The sequence below is a fragment of the Euprymna scolopes genome, chromosome 3 (genome assembly GCF_053919585.1).
Source record: "Euprymna scolopes isolate OS-2025 chromosome 3, ASM5391958v1, whole genome shotgun sequence".
NCBI lineage: Eukaryota > Metazoa > Mollusca > Cephalopoda > Sepiida > Sepiolidae > Euprymna > Euprymna scolopes.
In genome coordinates this window covers 26142690-26161628 of record NC_136484.1, presented here as the reverse complement: position 1 = coordinate 26161628, position 18939 = coordinate 26142690, and the positions used below count along the sequence as shown (strand labels likewise).

The 18939-nt window shown below is 37.6% G+C and overlaps 1 protein-coding gene across 2 annotated transcripts in view; it reads right to left on the bottom strand.

The window, feature by feature from the left end:
- The window catches only part of LOC145253747 (uncharacterized), a 60289-nt gene that overhangs the window by 15442 nt on the left and 25908 nt on the right, over positions 1–18939 (bottom strand). For both annotated transcript variants that reach the window (XM_080112963.1, XM_080112962.1), the window contains exons 2-3: positions 6085–6216; positions 1692–1830 (exon numbers count right to left, since the gene is read on the bottom strand). In XM_080112963.1, coding sequence (XP_079969089.1) covers positions 1692–1830; positions 6085–6216 — 271 coding nt within the window. The remainder of the gene's footprint in view (positions 1–1691; positions 1831–6084; positions 6217–18939) is intronic.

Here is an 18939-nt window from a genome sequence, read left to right as displayed (position 1 = left end):
CTCGACTTCATTTCGTAGGTCTGACTCAAACTTTTGAAATTCAAAAACATTGTTTTTAAATTCTACAAGTCGAAATGTTTTTAATAAATTTTTACTCCTAGGATTGATAACTCATCAAAATTATAAACAGAATTAAGGAAGATTTGGAATTAAAAATTGGTCCCTCTACATACGGTGTGCTATATGTTAACTTGTTGTCTACCTGTCAAATAGAGATGAGGAGATGTCTGAAAAATCAGGAGTCCTAAGTTTAAAGTCGAGGGGGGGGGGTATTGAGTCAGTCCCAGAAATGGCTGAAGCAATTTACGATCTGAAAATTACTTTATGAAACAAAGTAAATTTTAGATCGAAAACTGCTTCTTATTTTAGCACGGTCCATATTCTGCATAAGTCACTTTTTATTTATTCAGTTGTTAGGTGAAAGTACAGAATCATCATCATCAGGACTGGCTCCTTGCCCGGACCAATGTGATTCTTCCTCTTCAGAGTTTCCTGTCTTCTATCAGCTGCCTCAGATCTTCAGGTTCACAGTTGGCATTGTGTGCTGAAAGTACAGAATAGTTAAAAAAAAAAAAAAAAAATCCCCCATATTAAGAATGGCTTTCTAAATAATAACATTATTTCAGCATCTTTTTAGTCTTGTTTGACTACAAAGTCACTCATGAGAGAGTATATCTTTTATAAAAAAAATTGTTCTAATATTTTATTTTTCTTTATAAAAATGAATAAAATGTTAAAATATTTACTTTATAATAACATATATAATAAAATAATTAATAATATATGTAAGATAAAAATTAATAACATAATTAATAAATAATTAATTATTAATTTTATAAGAATAAAATAATTAAGACAGAATGGGGCAGAGCAAGTTGCTTATGTAAATTTAATTGATATTTCAAATAAGCAAGTTGCTTTGCGCAACCCTGTATGATGTGTGTTATAATAATTTATAACATAATTAATAAATACTTAATAAAATTTAAAAAAATGTGTTTTTTTAATTAATTTTAAGAACAATCTAGAAAGACTTTAGAGAGAACACAAGTGTTCTTTTTTTCAACCTAATAAGAACAATCTAGAATAATCAGAAAATTCTGTATAAAATGGCGCACCACTCACAATCAAGTCAGTTTACGTAAACAGTTGTTAACCTGTGAGCTAATGACTCGTTTAAACTCCGGCAATGTTTCTAGGACGTCGTTTCAGTAGAAAGAAAATTCAAAAAGATCATTGCTTGCATCAACTAAAGAATTGAATTTTGGGGGAATACAAAGATTTCTCTATAATTTCTCATTGACCAAAGTCTTATATTTTCAAACTAATCTGATTTATTTACAAGCATTTGATTTTGAAGTTAATAAGAGTTGTTTCCCTTTCACCTTAAGACGCTATAGATTAGCGTTCAAGTCTTCCATTTCATAGTGCTGATTTCCATAGAATCGTTTTCATCCATTTATTTCTTCATATTTGTGTCCCACCAGTTGATTGGTTTTATCTACCTACTCCTTTGGTTTATTGCTTGTTCATAATCCTAGACAAATATGTGACAGTCACATAAAAAGGAGGACCTCTGTCTGCTTCATACCACAATAACAGCATTCCTTTAAATAAAGACTCCCTTTGTTAGAAAATGTAAATAAGAGAAACAGCTGTAGATTATATATTAATAATAAATAACTTCTTACCTAATGGACGTAATAGCAGTAGATTGATTATAACAAGCCGATCGTAAAGGTTTGGATTGATACATTGTGACGTGAAGATCCCGATCGTCTGATCCAGAAATCACTGTGAAAATATTGCTTTTCCCATTTTTCAAGTTTGCTGTAAACCAATAACATATTTTATTTGAAACACGATGCATTACACAAAAAAATTTATACATAGTATTTAAAAAATGGTAGGTGATTTAGCTACATCAGCAGTATATAGGATAGGTACAACACTAGAACTAGGGTAAAAATATCTATATAAGAATTCACTGAAGCAATTTGATGTTTGTAAGTACATTATCACCTTCCACCCATTTTTTAAAAGATGGGATCATCAAAAATGCAATGTAAAAAAAATATTTATTTTAAATTTCATCTGACCTAGCTCGTCTTGAACATGAAACTAACTTAAATACATTTTGTTGGTCTTTTGAATAAGATCAAAGTGTAGTTTGGATTAAAATAGTGAGTCTGTGCGTACATAGAGGTGCCAAGTTGGAGTTTGTATTCCCCACCTGAGCATGGCACGTACGGTTCCTCGTCCTGCCAGACCCATTAAGTGCTGAGATTAGGTTCATAGCAAGCCGAGTGAATGGCCCTCTCAATCCCCGACAGGAAACCTCCAAGATGCCAACACCACAATTTTTCTTTTTCATCCTCAGCCACCCCAATAAGTGATCATATCTGGGAGCAACTTCATCTACCCCATTTTTCTTTGATCCCATCTAGAATTCAGACCCAGTTAGAGATCGACCTGCTTATTTTCAGCCCTCATCAAGACAGAAAACGGTGTGCAGTCTACCATCTAGAGAGGGTTGGGAGGGTCCTACTAACACTTTGTTTATTTTTTGGACTTTTTCCTCTATCCCACGCCAATGAAATAAACAAACAAACAACTTATATAATTTTATGTTTACTTATATTATACATACACATTTTAATTTAGTGATTATTTTGATTATTTTAACATTCAAGATATTTTTCATGAGGATGAAACATCAGTATTTTTGACAGAAAATAGTTGCTACTGATATTGGAGTATGATACTTATAGTTTTTGGTTCAAATAACTGCAATACCATTGCTGCTATCTTCAAATCCATACTGTCTAAGCTCTTTGACCACAATAAGAGTGTGCCATTTGAATTGGTGATGTTGTTCATGCATTTGACTGGTCATTAGATCTTATTAATTTTCTCCAGAGAATTAATTAGTAAATCTGTGCTGAGGGACAATCATGCTGAAAATTATAATAAAGTGGACAACTGTTTTATATAAAAATATATAACTTATTTATTCATTTCAAAAACCATAAAAAACTTCAGTCAGCAGAGTTGACTTTGAGCATGCCCATCATGTATAAAGAAAACTCAAGTCCTTTTTCCCTCATAGTGATAAAGACGAGAGAGAGAGGGGGAGTAAAAGAACATTCATAAGAAAAGGAGAGAAAACAAGAGTAGATATAAAGAAAAAAAGAGAAAGATTACAATCACTGACTGATTGTATTCACAAACTCTTGCTGACAGGTTCATTCATTTTGATCTTTTAGCAGTCCTTAGAGTCTGCGATTCCATAAATACCTGTCAAATTCAGCCAGGATCAGATTTGATTGCTGACACACTCGTTTACTAACTGTTGTAGAGACATTTCAATGTGACAGCACTGTTGCCTTGATTTTAATTGTCTCCCCCACCAGGACAAAGTCAGGTACAACGTTAGCCTTCAATATGAGGTAACCATCCTTGTTTACACGGTAGCCTTTACATGTTACTAACAATATACCTTGTTTGGTTGCTTTTGTTTTAAAGCATGTCAATCATTTTGGGGTTATTTAATGCTGGATCCAGTAATTTTGGAAAAAAGCCGTTATGCTTCAAGTTCTTTATATTTTCAAATATTTATTCATGATGTTTAGTTTGATTATTTTGTAGAAGAAAAATGTATTTATTTTGGACTTTGAAGAACATGATTAAGTTTTGCAAAAGGAAAGGAAAAAAACAAAACAATAACATCAATGTTAGATGCATTTTTGGTCAGGAAATCAGTATCTTCAGACAGCCTGATCTGGTAGTACAAGATGTCCTAACAGGTATTACCATTTCGGGCCAAAGTGGACCTGGGAACAATGATAACTAAGGGGTAACTTCATATTTCCCAAAGCCCCTCAAATGGGGCCTTACCATTGGATGTCTCTAAGGTTATACCCAGGAACAGCTTGTTTGGAGCAAAGTTTAAAAAAAAAAAAAAAAAAAAAGATGTGAACGCATAGACTATTGTTATCACAATGAAACTAGTGGTTGGCACTAGTGCACCAACCACTAGTTTCTCCCTCCTGGACATTCTTTAACTTAACAAGTTACTGTGTTTACTAAGCTCCAACCCTATTGTTGCAATGTTGCATCCTTGCATGTATTTTACAAGTATTTCCATGGAATGTGCTCCAATGAATTTATTGCACTTGTATGCCCCTCCCTCTCAAGGTAAATACTCACAACAAACTAGACTAGCAGGAAAAGCCTCACCCCTTCATTATAGAGACCCACAAAGGCCATAAAAGCGTTCTCTTCTAATACTTCTTACTACTTGCCTTTGGAATTACTTCCCTGCTCCCTCCAACAATATCAACATGTAGAAATTCAAATGTCATGTGAACAAACATCTTGCTGCACAACTCCCCACTTATGATCACCTATATAAATCTGGCCTTTAACAACAGCAGCCCTTTACATCTTTAATGGTATTATGCCTTGTTTGGAATGAATAAACGTAAAAATAATAAATTAAAAAATATGCTTTCTAAGGTTAATAACATTTCAAGTGGACACGTTACTTAATCCTCCATTTTTTTTATGCATATAAATAGTTGCACTTGTGCCTCTTCGACATATATATCCCGACAAACCCGCTTAGCAACAAAATCTCACCCCTTCACTGTTGAGGTTCCTAAATACCAGAAAGCTTTCTACTCTAATAGCTTCTTCCCTCAAACAATTAGACTCTGAAGTTCCCTTCCTGCTACCTGCTTCCCTGTCTATACTGATATGCAAAAGTTTAAATGCAATGTAAATCAACATCTTGTTAATCTTTCCTAGGCATAGTCCCAAATAGTAGCCCCTTACTTCCAAGTGGTGATATACCTTGTTAGGAATGAATGTGAGCAATAAAAAATAAAAAAATAAAAAATAGTTCAAGTTTATAAATATTGTCAGTTGCACAAAAAGATATTGTTTAGAATTTCCACAGCTAGCATACTTCCTAATTTCTGGCATAGCTGCTACCGGAAGTGGTGGCAATACAAATAGGTTCTTTTACTGTTATTGTTCTTCAGTATTTCTATCATGAAGCGGCTTATTGAAATAAAATATAAGAAAAGGACATTACTGGTAAATATACAATGAAAAATAACAAAATAATACCGATAAAAATAACATAATTAGTCTTTATTTATACTTTTAATAAATTTAAATAAAAGTTTTTATTTTATTTGAAATTTTAGAAATGTTTATGAAATTATAAAAATACATTTTTTTTAATTGTAAAAATAAGTTTATTTGAATTTATACAATAAATGTGTTAATGAAAGTATAAAAATAAAATTACTGAAATCAAAATAACAAATTAAATTATTGAAATCAAAATTACAAAATTTCAAAACATAAAAAAAAAACCTATCAAATACATAATATTCCCAAAATACTTTTAAAAGCTTTTAAAGTGTTCTCAATAATTCTTATTAAAAAAAATTTCAATAATTCTTAATTAAAATAAGACCGCAAAAAAACTTTTTGATCATTATTAAATGAAAAAAAAAAGGATTGGAAAAACGTAATAAAAAAGGAGTACATCAACAGAGGGCATATGCGTGTGAGAGAAAAAAAGTGAAGGAACTGATTTGCCTTGTCACCACTTCCGGTAGCAGCCATGCTGGAAGTTAGGAAGCACGTTAGCTGACTAAAACCAATAAAGAAAAGTTTGTATGATGAACGTGCCTGTAACAAAACAAAAATATATTCCAAAAGTCATGTAAATTGATTAAGTAGTTTTGTAAATAAAATAAAATTTTATGAATATCCAAGGAATGACTATAGTACCCACAATTTTGAAAAAGAAATCAAAAAGAATATAACTCAATGCATACGTTATTTTATAATTTATAATCAATGTTATAATGTCTACAAATCCCCTTAATTCCTTAAAAATGATTTTCTTTATAAAAATAAAACTACTTGATCAATTTATGTGATTTTTAGAATATGATATTTTCGTCATGGGGACGTACATCATACAGATTTTTCTTTATTGTTGTTATTTAATATAGGGTGAATATTGGACAAGAACCAAAAGGTATGAATTCAAAATGTACTTACAGTCATCGATAACTGTCAAGGCCGTAACTGTGCTAAGATGCATGTGCAGAAAAGTGTAGGTCTGCAGTTTAGTGCCCGCATTTACCCAACAGAAAACAGCTCCATTTTCATGCCCAGTCAACAAAAAGTTGCCTAGAAAATAAACAAAAAAAAACATCATAATTCTCATGCATATTACTCAGACCTCGGCCATTATTTTCACGATTCAATCGATGTAACCACGACCTTCTTTAAGTGTATCTTTTAAAACTTGGGAATCTATATTGACTTCTAGAACCTATACAGCATTTTGAACTGGACCTTATTTAATCCATAGAAGTAGATTGTACTTGTTCCATTAGTCTTGACCAAGTAAAAATATTAATTACTAGCAGGCTACCTGGTGTTGCCCGGTCGTAAAATATAGATATTATATTTTAATTAATGCAGAATTTTTATTTATTATGAACAGAAATGTTGTGGGTATTAAAGTAACATAAAATTTCTTTTAAAAAAATAAAGTAAAAAAACAAAACAAAAAGAAAACTAACAAATAAACTGAGACATGTGCATGCGAGTATTATGCTTTTTTCTAAACAGTGCACTTCTTGTAAGTAAAAGATACTCGAGCTAAAATTAAAACCAAAACCTAACAACGTTGAGTCAAGTATAATGACACCAGCTTGATACATTTACATGTTTTCAAAAAGTCTTATTCTTAACATAAAGAAGCTGTTATGTTTCTCGACGGTGCATGCGCAGTCATTAAACAGTTGACAAATAGATAAAAATTCAACGATGCCCACATACCAATATTGCTAATTTTGACCCCTTAGCAGCCTCTTTTTCCGGATGAAACCTGATTAAAAAGTTTTCCACATGTCTGAATAATCTATATACTAAAGTTCAAGTCTGTAGATCAAAAATTTGTTGAGTATATAGGTTGAGAAGTGTCCTCACTCATTCTCACTTTTATAAATATATGGATTATGCTATTCTTAATCTTCTGATGTAGACTTGTCCAAATGTATGTCTAGCTAAAAATAAAATCTACACAAGAAACAGCCACAAAGTTGGTGTATTCTTATTTGGTGTTGCCTCTGAAAAATATCTAAAATTTAAAAAAAAAAAAAAAAAATTGATTTTTTTCAGTGAGGGAGAGAGAGGGGGGGGAATTAAAGCAGAATTCGTTGAAGAGGCATATTTTCAGCAATTTTTAATGTATTTATGTAGTAATTTGAAAAGAAATTGTAGAGTAATTCTTCAAGATTTGGAGAAATGCTAATTCCGAGGAATTTTATTTAAAGTTTCTTAAGGTTCTTGAGGCAAGGGTGGAGGGGGCTAGAAATTCGATACTACCTGGAAGCAAGAACTTCCATGTGCTTTGTTATGGTGTTGTATACTAAACAAAAAACTCAATGTTTTGGATTACTGAGATTACTATTCTCATCTTGAGTGTTGTGTTTTGGTCAATGTAAACACCAACCTTCTTCAGGTGTATATATATATTTTTTTTTTTTTTTTTTTTACAAAGCAGTCACCACTTAGCAAGGTCCGGAGGCCACTCAAGGATAAGGGGTTAATGAGTGTACAGTGGTCAAAAGAAACATGTCATAGTAATCGTTAGTAGTGGAAATTTGGTAAATTGGATTACTTAAGGGAGTGGCTCATCAAGAATTTGTTCACATTGGACTTGAAGACATCTATATTATAGTCAGTTGAAAAACAGGCAAATGAAGAGAGTTCCACAGGCATGCAGTTCTAAGAAAAAAAGCTTTGTTCATGGAATCTACGTTTAGGTTTAGGCATAGATAAAGATTGGGGGAAATTATTGATAGTGCTTTCAGCTAGACGAGTGTTTTTTGTGAAAGTTTGGTAAGAAGGAATCATAGATTGGAGCTCAGACGAGCACTTGCCATGAAAATAATGATAAAGCAGAGACAGGCTCATGTCCTTTCTGTGGGAAGGAGGTTGTAGGGAAGAGAAAAGGCATTCCCTCCACTAGACTACAAAATCTATTTTGAACTCTGTCAAGGCAGGATAAGCTGTTTCTAGCAGCTCCTGCCCAGATGTGGCAACAGTACTCCATCCTTGGACGTACTTGACTCTTATACAGGTAGAGAATTGCATCAGCAGTGAGATATCTACTTGAGTGGTAGAACGATCCCACCATTTTTCCAACAGCCTTGGCAACGGATTTGATGTACTTGTTCCATATCAGATCAGGAGTAAAGGTCAGTTATGTTATAATTTATTTACCCAATTGTTGTTCTTTGTACATTTGCCCCTGGTCACCACCTCCCAAAAATTGTTAAAATTTATTATTGGAATTTCTTGTTATCAATTTACGGCTTATGATTGACTTGCTAAATTTTTCCTCAAAATAAAAAAAACACATCAGAGTTTCAAAAATCACGGTATGGAAATACCTGCAGTCAACAGACTCACCGCTATCCAAAAAAATAATATTGTGGAGATGATGTTGGGACAGATGGCAAATTACTGCCCCAGCATATCACGGAGTGTCAGTGTTAAGAACTCAACGTCATTAACAAATGTTTGGCAAACCATAAGATAACATTATGGCTTCCAGACAAGTGGCTCTCACTTCCTGGATTTTGATTCCATAAGGCTTGAACCGGACGAATGCCCAGAAGGGTTATTTCAGACACTTGTAGCCTTCATTGATGACTCCTTACTAAACACTGACACCAATATATGCCATCATGACAGTGTTCCGCAGAAGGCAAAGTAACCCCTACATTAGAGAATCTAATAGTCCTCACTTGGTTGCGCCTACTTCAGCCCTCCCTAAATTAATCAAGCAACATTATTGGACGGCGTTGAGATCATGCAAAACCGAACAATCCCCCTACATCAACATGTTCTAAAATCATCATCCAGCACGGATCGTTGCAGACAATGGTGCCAATGAGAATATGATTCAACACTCAACAGTCAAGCGCCCGACAATCACAAAAATTTCCTAGTTTACCAGACAAGCAATGTGGTTGGAGAAACCAAGCTTAGTCTGGAGAGAGGGGACACAATGTACTTCTTTGAGGGTCTGGTTATTGAGAATCTTGATACAGAGATACTTGGCGGTGTTACATTCATCTACAGTAATGACCTGTCAATGAGACCCGCTAGGTTTGAGATACGGATTGGTGACACACAATTCATGTATGCCTCTACTACATCCCCTCCTGACACGAGACTAACCAGTGCCCCACCTTAATAAACCACAGTGTGGCCTGGCGAATACTTGGAACTCTCCACGCCCAATGACGAGGATGACAAATTTGCCATTGAGCCTCATTGGGATTCAGGCCGCATATTATCAGTTGAACCTTAGCCACTACTCATAATCACAAGGAGTGTAGGAGGAAAAGTGCGTCTTGTCAATAACACCAGTGAACCACAACAAATACGTAGATCACAATACATTTGTAAGGCTATATCCACATTCATTCCAACAACATCTGGCATGGCTAGTACCTACCTAACTTCAAGCAATATTGCTTCCTGTGTGGTCATCAACCTAGATGACATGTTATTCTCTGCAGAGAAACTGAAGTTTCAACAGCTTAATTCCAAGTTTTATGAAGTTTTTGGAGAGGATCTACCTGGGTATAGCGGCTCATTTGGTCACTTCAAGGCTTCGATTAACATGGGTCCTACTCAGCCGCCCCAGCTTCAAGGCCAGTTCTCAACCAGCCCCAGATTAATGGCATTCCTGTCAACTGTTTGCCATTTCCAGGCTTCCGTTCAACATTTTGTGGGCAGAGCCAACTTGCCTGCTGATTTTGCCAGCCGTAATTTTCCTGAGTGCAGGCAACCAACATGTCAGGTCCGCTCCTTATGGGTGCAGGAGTGCTCAGACCTTAAACGAACACGGGCACACCTGATGCAGGGAACTCGCTCATCAAAGCAACTTTAGACCACCACATTAGCTCACGATAGCCTTGGAATTGTTTGTCGAAAGGATCCTCTTTTCCGACAACGAGATGCAATTATTGCTCCATGACATGTCCTACATGCCTTACTGACAGTGATGCATATTAAGCTGGGACAACCTAACAAACACAAGATACAAAGGTAGTGAGCCGGTATTTCTATGCTTTGGACCTGACTGAAGCTGTAAACAAAATTGTGTCCTCATACACCCAGTGCACACTTCATTGAGTAGCTCCCCACTTTTAGCTGTCCCTCAGTCCTGTGAAGACCCCCCCCCCCCCGAATGCACTCAGGCTTAGGTTCGCTGCTGATATTATAAGAGAAACAGACAATTGATTTTTTTTCTTATGGGAGTCAGTTCTTATAGTGTTGTGCTCCTTATTCCAAATGAGCAAAAGGACACATTGTAGAAGGCTATTCTAAAGATGTTTACCCGTCAGACCCATCATTAATCCACCTGCTGTCATGACAGACACCACTCCCAACTTCAAACCCCTTAATAATGATGGGGTTCTGCTCACTCACCATATCTCAATAGATAGGTTACCCTAAAAACCTCAATCGTAACCCTATTACTAAAAAGCCATTCAAGATGTCCAGCGAAAGCTCCTCAAGTTGGACCCAGCCAGTTTGCAGATCTCTGCAGTCTCACTCTGTAGCATGTTGAACTGTAGGTTTCGATCACTCAGATTGTCCCCCAGAGAAATCTTGTATAACAGAGACCAGTTTACCAATGAACACATCCATTTCAAGGATATGGATCTTATAGAAGGGCAGCATCATAGGCATAAGATCAACCAGTTTAAAGCAGTCTAAAGCTCCCAACCACTCGTGAAGGCCTTATATGGAGGTGAATATCGAAGACATCGGGTACCTTCACAATGACCTATCAAAAAAATAAAGGATGTAAGCGATACTTAGTTTCGTCCAAGCAAGATGAGTGGATGTACATTCGAAAGTTTGCCGGCTCCTAGTTAATGGCTTGTACATACAAGGTCCACAAAGATGATTGCTTCAGGGTCCCTTTTCATCCAGGTAATAGCCCGAGGATTAGTCTTGAACATCCAGATGACATTGACGAGGAAGATAGCAACTTGGCCTTGCATACCAAGCCTGCCATCCCAGAGACAGTGTAATCAGTGACAAGAGGTTACTACAAGCAGCCAACCCCTTATTGTGACTGAAAAGATTCTAGTCGACTCCTCCCATGGAACAGACACAACACACCCCATCTCATTGACGGTCAATAGACAAAGACATGCTCATCTCCCTAGACGTAGGGCAAAACCATCCTACCTGAAAGACTATGTTACTAACTCTTTGTGACCTGCTCTATGAGGTCTTATCTTGAGAAAAGAGATAAAAAAAATAAAAAAGCGTCACGTCGGTATTGAATTATGATCGCATATCGGCCAAGGGAGATAACTCAGCATCATTGTGTTATTTTCAGTTGTCATCTGCCTCTTCCATTTGTATTTATGTTTTTAGTTTTGTTTTAAGTTTTGTTCTGTACGCTCGTGAATGAAGTCTTTGTCCCTTCAAACGGTTTTGTGTGATATACCTTTATTTACTAGCATAACAAATAAATAAAAATAATTGAATATAACCAAAACATTTATCGTATGAAAATGTGTCAAAATATAATTTTTAAAATATTTATTGTATTTATAGGAGGGAAATGCACAAAGAGGGAAATGTTGTGCATTTCCCTCCTAATAATTACTTAAATAAACACAAGGCCAAACAAAACAATAATAAAGGGTTTATTTAGAAAAGGTGAGATTGTATCTCAGACTGAAGAGAAAGAAAGAAAATGTAAATCTCTGTTTGAAGGTATCATCTGCCATCAGACTGCAGTCGTCAACAAGTAGCAGTGGGAGGGGTGAGTGAGAGGTGTGTATAGATCGCTTGCTGGCGTCTCTCTGGCAATTGCAGCTGAGATCCCAAAGGGCTAAAAATAGTCCTTAAGGGGACAGCTCAACAAATCAATGCACTCTGCCAACTGATTGGTCAGTATTGCCGAATCACTTTGGCACCGGGCATTGATCCGTTCATAGTAAATAGTTTGTTAACTGCTACATCACCCCCTGCTAAGGTGAAAAGCCGATGAAAAAAAATAAAAAGGTAGCAGTCTTTAGAAAAATACAGAACACAAGCCAACGTAATGTCTGGAAGTTTATGCTGCCAAAGAAAGAATATATATAGGAGTAATGAGAATAGAAAGTTCCAGCTAAAATTTCTTTTAAAAAAAAAAACAAAAACAAATGTACAGGGGTTTAAATATACAAAGTTTTGCATAATTTTTGGGGCCAATGTACATGGTGGTCGGCAGCCACTATGTGTGCCTTGTGTTTCTGAATCAAGACAAGCTCTTTTCACTCTGTCAACAGATACTGTTTGTTTTTTGCCCCTAATATCCAGGGTGAAAAGTTTAGAAGTGCGTGATAACACGCGATAAAGACCAGTAGAAAGCGGTGTCAGAGGAGCCTTCACACAGTCTTTTCTAAGAAACACATGTGTCCATGAAGAAATGTCTTTGGGGACCGAAGATTTTATGGTCTGCTCCCTAGGTTTCATGGGTGGGAGTTTACTAAAGTAAGCTTGCAGTCTGTTTATAAACAGAGCTGGATCTGACAATCCTAGTTCTATCGGGATCAGCATCTGACCTGGCAGTGATAGAGGTACTCCATAGATAAGTTTGGCTGGGGAGTATCCCAGGTCCTCTTTGATAGCTGCACGACAGCCAAGAAGGACAACAGGTATGTATTCGCCCCCATCGCTGTTAGTCAGGGTAAGCGCGTTATTTCAATTATCGATGGAAGCATTCTATCATCCCGTTCGAAGCTGGGTGATAGCTTGTTGTTCGAATACGTTTGATCCCTAAAATCCTGGAACAGGTGGGATTCAAACTGTGCTCCACAGTCTGTGGTAATTCCTGTGGGGACTCCATAGCACGATATTCAGCCCGATATAAGGGCTCATGCTACAGATTCAGCCGAAATGTCCTGAAGGGGAATAGCTTCAGGCCACCGTGTGAAACGGTCTATGCAGGTCAGAAGATAAGTAAATCCCTGGCCATCGTCCAACCAGATCGATGTGAACATGGCTGAACCGAGCATCTGAGGTGCTGAATGTTCCCAGGGATGCATGGATATGGTTGTGCACCTTTGACTTCAGACAGGAAACACAGGAATATTAGGCCAGAAAAATCTAGCTGTAATCAGCTTCACTGTGGCTTTGCATCCAGGGTGTGCCAGATTGTGTAGTGTGTCAAAGACAGCTCTACGATGAGTCATGGGAACAAACGGTCTAGGTGAATCTATTGAAGTGTCACATGATCTGCGTGTTCAAAGTAGGCACAGGCAGATACGCAAATTTGCAAGTTGCGAATTCAGGTGACGACAGATCCAACGTGTCCAGACTTTGCTGGTCTAAGGCCATTTGTTTTAAATCGATATCTGAAGGCGAGGACAGAGAATTAATAGGGAGATGGGATAAAGCGTCTGCCACAGTGTTCTATCCCCCAGAGATATGTCAGATATTGCTAGTAAATTGCAAAACAAAATCCAAGTGATGAGTTTCGCAAGGTGAATATTTGTCCGGCTTAGCACGCAGTGTGAATGTAAGCAGATGGTGATCAGTATAGATCACAAATTGTCGGCCCTCAAGTGAACGCTGAAAGTGTTTCACTTCGAGGTACATAGTCAAGAGTTCGCAGCCAAGCGTGGGTTAATCTTCTTCTGCCGGTTTCAGCTGCCTCGAAAAATATGCGAGAGGTTGTAGTTGTTGTTGTTGTAACACTGCACCTACAGTTGTGCCCGATGCATCCACAACCAGTGAAAACTGGGCATCAGGCACAGGATGTGCAAGTAATGTGTGTGTTGCTAGTTTCTCCTTCACTTCTTTAAAGGTTTTCAGCTGAATATCATTCAGTGAAATCTGCTCATTTTTCTTCTTCCTGTTACATAAGTCAGAAAGAGGAGACAAGAGATCCGCACAGTGTGGGATGAAGCGCCTGTAGTAATTTAGCAGGCCCAGGAAGTGCCTTAGTTGGCGAAGTAAAGTGGGTGGTTTAAGGTCTTGTAGAGCCTTAACCTTTTCAGGCAAGGGAGATATACCCTCTGGGCTGATGATGTGACCCAGGAAAACTAACTCTGAAGCACCAAAAACACATTTACCAGGGTTAATTCTAACCTGGTACTGTTGAAACCGTTCGAACAGTAGGTGGAGGTGAGTGACATGTTCCTCAGGTGAGGTACTTGCCACTAGAATGTTGTCTATGTAGTTATAGACAATATTCTAAATCACGCACTACCTCATCCATGAAGCGATGAAAGGTACTAGCCGTGTTTTGCAAACCAAAAGGCATAGTTAAAAATTCAAACACTCCAAACGAAGTTGTTACAGCAGTTTTCAGGATGTCGGCTGGATTCACTGGAATCTGATGGTATGCCTTAACCAAATCTAGTTTGGAGAAGGTCTTACAACCGTGCAGTGAAGAAGCGAAGTCCCGTATGTGTGGGATTGAGTAACGATCGGGTACCATAGTGGCATTCAATCATCGGTAGTCCCCAGTCGGATGCCAATCTCTGGAACGTTTTGCGACCATATGCAAAAGGGAAGCCCATGGACTGGACGAGGGACATATCATTCCCAATTGCAGCATATGGTTGAACTCTGCCTTCGCTGTTTTAAGTTTGTCAGCAGGGAGGCGTCGAGGTCGTGAGAATACAGGAGCACCTGTGGTCTCAATATGGTGAGCTGTTGAGTGAGGTGGTTCACTCACAACAAAATTCAAGTGATATGGATCATCGGCAGAAGCGATGAAAAATACAGGGCCGATAGATGTGAAGTTCGATTTTAAACCCGTGACGGAAGTTCCGTATTAGCATCTATCAGCTGTTGTCTGCGTATGTCAACTAATAGGTTGAAGTGATGCAGAAAATCCATGCCTATAATGGGATAGGGCAAATCAGCTATCGTAAAAACCCACGTAAGGTCTCTATGTAATTCCAAGTCAAGGGAACGAAAAATTTGACTGTACGTGAGAATAGACGAGTAATTTACCGCTTGCAGTGTGATGGGTGAAACTGGCGGCTTCTCGATGAGGAGTTTCAGTGGCCAAATGCTGCAAGCTGCTCCTGTATCAACCAAGCAATGCGCTTGGGATAAGGAGTCAGTGATAAAATAGGCACGGTTGTGGGAGGCCTGTGGATAATGTGCCGTGCTCAGTTCTCCAGACGATCGTTTCCCTGGTTCAAATATGAACAGGGCATTGTATAGCACCGTGCGTCCTTGCTAAAACGACTATCATAAAAGCATAGTCCTGGCCTGCTAGAGTGACGGCGGTGATGTGGGGATGGAGAAAGGCTCTTGTAGCTGTGTCTGGGTGATTGTGATCTGGCCACTTAGCTTCCTCACCTCTCTGGTAAGCCGCTCGAGAGCGTCAAGTATAGCCAAGGAAGTGGCTTCCTGACTAGTGTCCCTAGCGTAGACTTCAGCCGAAGTCTGGGGGATAGCTGCGGTCGTAGGACCCTTGGTGAAGTCCATAACTTTATCTGCCGATGCCGCTACAATGTCGACAGAGTTTTTTTCCAATATAGGAGCTAAAATGGCTGTTTTATAAGGGCTCTGTCAGCGGGGACGTCTTCAGCAAACTCTCTTATTAGCCGGAGTAGCTCACTAGGCCAACGGTCTCCCAAGAGCTTGTCATGGACTAACGTTTGGAAGCGTTTTTCCGCTGACACTGACGTCCGAAGCAGAACCCCCCCCCCCCCGTTTTATTGAGTTGTATGTAGAGTTAGGAGGAGTGTCAGTGATCAAGTTTGACCACTGGTGTCAACAACGCAGGGAATGCACTAAATAATATCGGCAATTGACATCGTTTGCTGAAAATATACAACCCTAGCTGAGCAAACCAAACTCGGACGTCACCCGCATAAGCAGGCAAGGTGGTAGACATTAGATTAATAAGTAAAATGAACAGACCAAAAAATCAAAAGTCAAAAAGTGAAAAACTTCTTCAAAGAGACACGAATGAGAGATAGAAAAACGAAGGAAAATAAGTCAGACAAATTACAAGTAAAATAAAAATAAATAGTAGCAATAGTATGGATTGGGAAAGGAAAGATTTAAGAAGTGTGTGTGTGTGTGTGTGTAAAAATGAAGTGAATACTGTACTTACAGTGTAGTTGGCCGTTAAAAAATAAATACAAAATATTTTTGGAACAAAGTTCTTCAGTTTTTTGGGTTTTTATATATATATATATATATATATATATAGTTTGTTGTGTTGAAGGATGTAGTAGCTGGTCTCTTCGGTTAAGAAAATGGAAGGTATAAATGTCGTCTGCCAATGGTTGATGAGTGCGTAAACAAAATGTTTTTCGCTTTCTGTTTGCTTTTTTTTTCCGGGTTTGTTTTTAAAACAAAATTCTTCAGTATTTTTCTTCTTTTTTTTTGTTAGTTTTTTTTTTTTTTTTAGAAGAGAGAAACAGGAAACCGTTTCGAAGTTTTTTTGTTATTGTTTTCTTCTTTGATTTTGAATGCGCTGTTGTGTTTGTATCGACGATAGCGACAAAAGGAAAATAACTTTCTTGTTGTTTTCGTTGAAGTTCTTTTCGTGAAAAAAAAAAATCTTTTCCAGTCTTTCTGCCTTTGTGATTTGGTCCCTTGTCGTTTTTTTTATATTCTACTCAAAAGAAATGCCGCTTTGTAATCAAAAGGTCTGTGTTCGTTTCGGGTCACCATTTCATAGGAGGGAAATGTTGTGCATTTCTCTCCTAATAATTACTTAAATAAACACAAGGCCAAACGACATTGCTTTTAACAAAACAATAAGAAAGGTTTTATTTAAAAAAGGCGAGATTCTATCTCAAACTGAAAAGAAAGAAAGAAAGTGTAAATGTCTGTTTGAAGGTGTCATCTGCCATCAGATTGCAGTCATCAACAAGTAGCAGTGGGAGGGGTGAGTGAGAGAGGTGTGTATAGATCGCTTGCTGGCGTCTCTCTGGCAATCGCAGCTGAGATCCCAAAGGGCTAAAAATAGTCCTTAAGGGGACAGCTCAAATCAATGAGCCCTGCCAACCGATTGGTCAGTGTGGCCGAATCACTTTGGCACCAGGCATTGATCCACTTATAGTAAATAGTTTGTTAACTGCTACATATTAGGGTAAATTTTTAATATTTCTTTTTTCAATGATTGATCTTTGATAAAATATTTTTTGAATTAAAGTAAGATTTAACTTTTTTCCAAACATTTTAAAGAAAAGCCACTATAAGAAAAAAACTATCTTTTTAAAGTGAAATTTTACTGCAATTCAAAAAATTCATTAAACATATTTAGAAAATAGGAGATCGCCCTTGATGAAAACCAAAACGTGCTTGCAAAGATATAGTCGACAAATCGATTTTTTTTTTTAAATATATCGTTTTAAGTGAAAATAATGTTACATACTTAATTGTCATATCGAAAATAGTAATATATCCAAAAGTTACGAAAATTCATTGAGTAGAACAACTGCTATTGTGTTTTAGTAAAAAAAAAAAAAAAAAGAAAAAAAGTCTGTCGCTATACAACAAATATTACAGCCATTGAACAAGTAATCTAAAATATTCATTTCGCAATTATGTCCCCTCTTCAGTCTACTTTATAACGTCTAAGAAAAATGCAATTTTACCCAATCCAAAATTATATTGGATTGTGTAGTGGACTTTCGGTCAGCGTTCAAGTTGTGGATAACTTGGCAAAGACTAAAGTTACCTCTCATGAAAGAGGAGAACTATTTATGGCACAATGGGAGATTCCATTGTGCACACATGAGCCAGTCTATTCTTTGGATTATGATTGGCTGAATCACCTGATTGGATATGCTTGTACATAAATACAAGCCCTCAGTCCAGCTCAATCTGGTGTCAGTCTTGTGCATAAGCTGGACCCTTGGTAAGTGTTGCTGCTATTATTATTATTATTATTGTTGTTGTTTTTGTTGTTTTTATTGACTACTACAGTTCTTTTGATTATTCTACATCTCCCCTCTTCCCCCCCCCACGAGTAGGCTGGGTTGTATGAGAGGTGTGTCTCTCTTTTAGGCCTAGTTTGTTGTGTGGTAGTAACCTAGAAAGAGCTCGGGGAATCCTTGATGATCGAAAGCGTGGGGATATATGTGTGGTTTGTTGTTGATGTTTGGTTGCTGTGTATGTGCTATTACAGGGAGACAGTGGGAGATGCAAGAACGTAGTATCGCTTGAGGGAATTGTTGGTCCTAGTGTTGCACTTTGTATTGGGGTTGGTGCAGGCTTGAGTTCGCATTTTCTGAGGAAATGGCAGTTCCTAAGTGTGATCCTTCTGGATCCGTTAACCCTGATTCGGTATTGTCGATCTGGTAGGGAACTGATGATTTTGCCTGTTGTGTTCCATCTGCGATTGACTGGATTTTGGATGGCTACGGTGTCACCAGCTTGTAACGGTGGAAGGTTGTGGGTATATTTATTGTATCTTTCTACTATTTTTGCATTGCGGTGGTGGAGCATTTCCTCGGGGTGTTGTGGTGCTGACACCCATTCAGGATGAGGCTTGTAGAGGATTGGCTGTGAAGGGATGGAGTCACGTAGTCGACGGTGAAATAATAATTGATCTACACACTTTTTAGACTCGGTGTCTACCTCTTCATGTTCGTCTGCTAAAGGGTTTGGAAAATGTTTGTGCAATATTCGCACATCGATGCAGGCTGCTCTGCTGAAATAAAGCCGTTGTATGCCCTTGCATATGTAGAGGGCTTGTTTAGTTGTTTTCCCTCTGACCACAAACTCAACTGGTAGCCAACCCTGACACATGAGTGTGAAACCTCCAACTGTTCGTATGATCCTTCTTGATTGGACAAGACTAATCTTTGTGAGGCCCATTTTGATTAAATGCTT